Raw genomic sequence first — 4,961 nt, 5'->3', positions numbered from 1 at the left:
CATAGCACAAAGTCACATTACTTTTTCAATGCGCTCGGAGGAATTTTTTCGAAAAATGCATTTCCATCTCCCATTATTCACATTAACCTTTTGCGCACAGGTCAAAAACCACCTCAAGCGAGCTTAAAAACTTTTCTGTGAATTAAGGCATTTTTTTTTTAAAAATTTATCTTTCCATCACTTGATTCTGATGCAATACTTTAAAATGCACATAAAAGCAGGGTGATGAAAACCCAGCTATGGATGACAGAGAGAAGTTAAAACACGTTTGCAGGAGATTGAACTAAAGTGCTGGTTATGTTTATAGATAGATGGAAGTGCTATCAATCCAGTCTTTATTTAATTTCCTCTGAGATGAAAAACTGGACTGAGAGCAGAAGATACTGTAGAGAGAGAGGAGCAGATCTGATCATCATAAACAACACAGAGGAACAAGTGTGTGTGTGTGTGTGTGTGTGTGTGTGTGTGTGAATAATGTTTTACTGTTAAATGACACTGTGCATATCATATCACAAAGAAAGCAGCTCTGAAGAACCAACGAAGATCTTTCTGAACTTTTCTGAACTGAACTGATTATTATATAATAAATGATTGTCTCAGTCAGTATCATATCACAAAGAAAGCAGCTCTGAAGATCTAAAGCTGATCTGTTGATGCAGGTTCTGGGCGTCTGGAGAACCAAACAGCTATCAGGGAAAAGAGGAAGACACTGCTCTGAATTATTCTCCAGGATGGGCTGATTTTCCATGTGATGATATTTACAAATGGATCTGTGAGAAGAACATTTTGAAATGACTCATTACAACAAAATACAATTAAATATCAAAAAATATCTGTTAAGAAAAAAATCGATTAAAAATAGTAGGGGTGGTGAAAAAAATCGATTATTGATTAATCGCGAGTATGTTATGGACGAGTATGAATCGATTATTAAATTTTCAAAAATCAATTTTTTATTTATTTAAAAAAAAAAAATTTTTGCATTATTTTATTTTGTAAAAAATGTTATACCGGGAGTTGAACGTCACAAACGCGCCCAGTTCCAGTTAGCAAGCGCATGTAACGGCAGCCAGAGCAGGTGTGTAAAATGGAAGAACCAGGAACGAGCAACCGATCCACCCAGCTCCATCTGGGCTCAAAGCAAGCGTGTGGATTCATTTTGGTTTTCATGGCAGCAGCTCTAAACATGTTGATAAAACGCATGCCGTCTGTCGACATTGCCACACTAAACTGAAGTACTGCGGCAATACGAGCAACTTGAGGGCCCACATTTCCCGCTTTCATCCAGAGGAGGCAGGGTGGGTTAAAGACGACCGCCTGAAGCCCGTCATCCCACCAAAACAGCGCACTCTCCACGATATGACAAAATTGGCCCCGGATCGGAGAGAGCTAAGAAAATCACAACGTCGATATCTTATTTTATAGCTAAAGATATGAGGCCATACAGTGTGGTGGAAAACCAAGGCTTCCGCTACATGGTCCACAGTATGGAGCCAAAGTATGTGATACCATCCCGGAGCTTTTTTTACACACAAGTCGATTCCTATTCTTTACAAGGAGACAAAGTTTTTAGTGCAAGTGTCCCTCAAGTCTGCTCCCAGGGTAGCAATAACTTGCAATGCCTGGACCTCCAGAGCCACCGTCTCATATGTGACCGTTACAGCTCATCATGTCAACAGTGAGTGGAAGCTAATTTCATACGTGCTTCAGACGAGAGCTATGGATGATAGCCACACGGGCGCTAATATTTGCGAGTTTCTCAAAGCTGTGGCGGACGAGTGGGGGATAGAGACACACGACCTGGTTCTAGTCACCGACAACGCTTCAAATATGAATGTGGCTGCAGAGCTTGGCAACTTTCTACATGTCCGTTGTTACGCTCACACTCTAAACCTCGCCTGCCAACGAGCGCTGAAGTTGCCCGCTGTAGCCCGACTGTTGGGTCGAGTCAGACGGATCACCGCCTCCTTCCACCGCAGCACCACAGCCAGTCATGTGCTGGAACAAAAGCAGGCCCTACTCGGTAAGCAAAAGGCTTAAAATTGATTTAAAAAATAAAATATTTACCTTTGTAATAGAAGTGAATCTGTTTTAACGGTTGCATTCAAAGCAAGCTTTTTATTAGTTTCTAAATTACCAGTAGGCTATTTAAAATATAATTCCTTATATAGGCTACTAGTAATTAGCTTTTCTTCTTCTTTTTTAATTTTACCAGAACTGCCTAAACACAAACTGAAGACAGATGCTCCAACAAGGTGGAATAGTGGCTTTGACATGGTTGATCGGTTCCTTGAACAGCAGCCTGCCATCTGCGCTGCGCTCCTCTCCCCTCAAGTAAGTATTGGATTTAAGATTTAATCAGACCTAGTAGCAAGCCAAGGTTTGAAAAAATATTTTAGTTAATTGAAATAAAAAAAAAAAACTAGACTTAAGAATAAAAATATTATAAAAATATGATATTGTGTACACACAAAACTAACTATATATATATATATATATATATATATATATATATATACAGAATATTTATGTTTTAGTTTTGTTTGTCAATTTGACACGACAGCCTTGAGGAGGCACTGGTGCATGTGTTTGAGACAGTCTAAAATGACTGTGAGTCGTTGTGTTGGCGTGAATGGAGAACTCTTATAGCATACAGTGTTAATTCCTTTATTTTAACTTTTCCTGTTCTCAATTCCCATCATCCTTACAGGTGAGGAAAGGTGCGCATGACATCTGCACACTGAGTGAGGGAGACGTGTCCGGCGCTGAACACCTTGTGAAGACCCTCAAGCCCATGAAATTGGCCACCACCACAATGTCAGGAAAGCATGCCTACTCTCTCAATCATCGCCCCACTACACACACAGCTCCTGGCCGACTTCACCCCTGCACCAGAGGATGATCCGATGACCCGGGAAATCAAGCATGCCATCCGGGAAGATTTGAGGAAGAGATACACATCTACAAAAGAGAGGCACACACTCCATACAGCATCTTGCCTGGATCCTCGCTTTAAAGCTCTCCCATTTCTTTCAGAGGATGAAAAAGTGGAGACATACAGCAGAGTGACTACAGAGGCTGCATCATCCCTCGAGGTACTCTCTTGATATTAATAATTCTACTTTTTTTAGAGAATGATTAATTAATGATCTGATTAATAGAATGCGTGTATCAGTTGTGTGCTTTGTATGCTTTGTGTCTTATTTCACTGCTTCCCTGTGTTAGGTGATGAGGCAAGAGCCTGAAGTCCCTGAGGGGGAAGGTGATGACATGGCTGAGGGGCATGATGACGGTGAGGAGGATGATGCAGTTCAGAAGGTTTGCGACGAAGCCCTGAAGCTGGATGAAGATGCCCCTTCCACGCCCTCTACCTCAAGACCATCTTCTCTGACTGCACTGCTGGGCCAAACATTTAATGTTGCTGTCACCACAGCAGAGCCCAAGTCGGCACACACCAGGGCTGAGGAAGAGGTTCGCATGTATCTGGAGGCCCCTTCACTTCCTCTCACCGATGACCCCCTTGAGTGGTGGAGCACCAACCATCATGTGTATCCTCTCCTAGCTAAGCTGGCCAAACGATATTTTTGTATCCCAGGTGCGAGCGTTGCTGCAGAGAGAGTGTTCTCCACTGCGGGAGACATTGTGTCAGCACAACGGAGCACACTCACGCCACAACGTGTACCAGCTGGTCTTCCTCCATAAGAATCTGGTCATTCCAGAGATATGAATGTTTAGTACAACTTGATTGCTCACAAGTTAGTGTGTTTTGCATTTTGTCACTGTGTTCTACAGTACAGTATATAAGCTGAAGCTACAGTAAGTTGTTCAAAAATGTTAATTTTGTCTTCTTAATGATTAAATTGGACAATTTTCTTCTAGAAAGACAAGGTGTTCAGGTGGAGAAAAAAACTTTTTCTTTACCTTGACATGTTTCGACTGCAACCTGCAGTCTTCCTCCACCTGAACACGTTGTCTTTCTAGAAGAAAATTGTCCAATTTCTACAGTATGTTGGTTCTGATATACTTAAGGAAATAAGCCTTTCATTTATTTGTTATCGTTTAGTTCAACTTGATGAGTCACAACACAATGTGATGTATTCATTTCTGTGTTCTACAGAACATAAGCTACATACAAATAATTCTGAAGTTATAACTACATGACACAGAAAGTGCTTTGAGTTGTTGTTACTCAATAAAAGAGTTAAGTAATTCAGTAGCTGACTTTTTTTTAATACTGCAATCACTTTGTAGTGTATTTTCGTTTACTGTTGTAAAATGGAAAATCAATAATCGCTAATCGAGAATCGTTAATAATCGAAAATCGACTGTAATCAAAGCGGGACTTCAATAATCGTAATCGAATCGAATCGGGAAATCAGACAGATTAACCACCCCTAGTATTTAGTAATTTACCAGTTTTTATTTCAATGACATTTTAATTAGGTTATCATGTAAAAATAAATAAAAATAAAAACCATAGTAATATTACAACTTTTACATTAAATAATTTAAAATCACTTTTTCAATGTTCAGTCAACGTTTTCAATGTTCAGTCAAACTTTGTCACATCTGCAGATCAAAAATAAAATCTGAATGTGAAAAACAACTACAGACTGAATATCAGTAATACGTTTCTGTTTGTATGAACATTTCTATTATATCAGTGCTGTTTCATGCATTCAGAGTTGTTTACACTCTTAAAGAGTTGGATTCTCATGCTAAGCATGGACAAAGTTTTAAAAAACAATTTGGACATATGACTGAGTATTTCTGTGCCAAAAATCATACTTCGTCTTAGTACAAATTTCGGAAAGTTTTTTTTTCATGACGTAGACGCGGGTGGAACTTCTTATATGGGCATTTCTCCTGGAATAGCGGGATCGCACCCATCAATGAGCTTCATCTGGCGGCAGCACTGCACGGGACTTGCTCGAGAAGAATGTCTCCTAAGAAGTGTGTCT

General features: G+C 40.0%; 1 protein-coding gene across 1 annotated transcript; it reads left to right on the top strand.

Moving 5' to 3' along the window:
• The first annotated feature begins 868 nt into the window (after positions 1 to 868).
• LOC122141039 (E3 SUMO-protein ligase ZBED1-like) lies at positions 869 to 3,702 on the top strand. Its single transcript, XM_042746859.1, has 4 exons — positions 869 to 2,023; positions 2,216 to 2,334; positions 2,711 to 3,095; positions 3,226 to 3,702. Exons 3-4 carry the CDS (start codon positions 2,829 to 2,831, stop codon positions 3,700 to 3,702), a joined length of 744 nt encoding a protein of 247 aa, XP_042602793.1. The 5' UTR covers positions 869 to 2,023; positions 2,216 to 2,334; positions 2,711 to 2,828.
• Positions 3,703 to 4,961: the final 1,259 nt, after the last annotated feature.

Source organism: Cyprinus carpio, chromosome A4 (genome assembly GCF_018340385.1).
Source record: "Cyprinus carpio isolate SPL01 chromosome A4, ASM1834038v1, whole genome shotgun sequence".
In the NCBI taxonomy this organism is placed as follows: Eukaryota; Metazoa; Chordata; class Actinopteri; order Cypriniformes; family Cyprinidae; genus Cyprinus; species Cyprinus carpio.
This window is presented reverse-complemented; position numbering and strand designations above follow the sequence as displayed.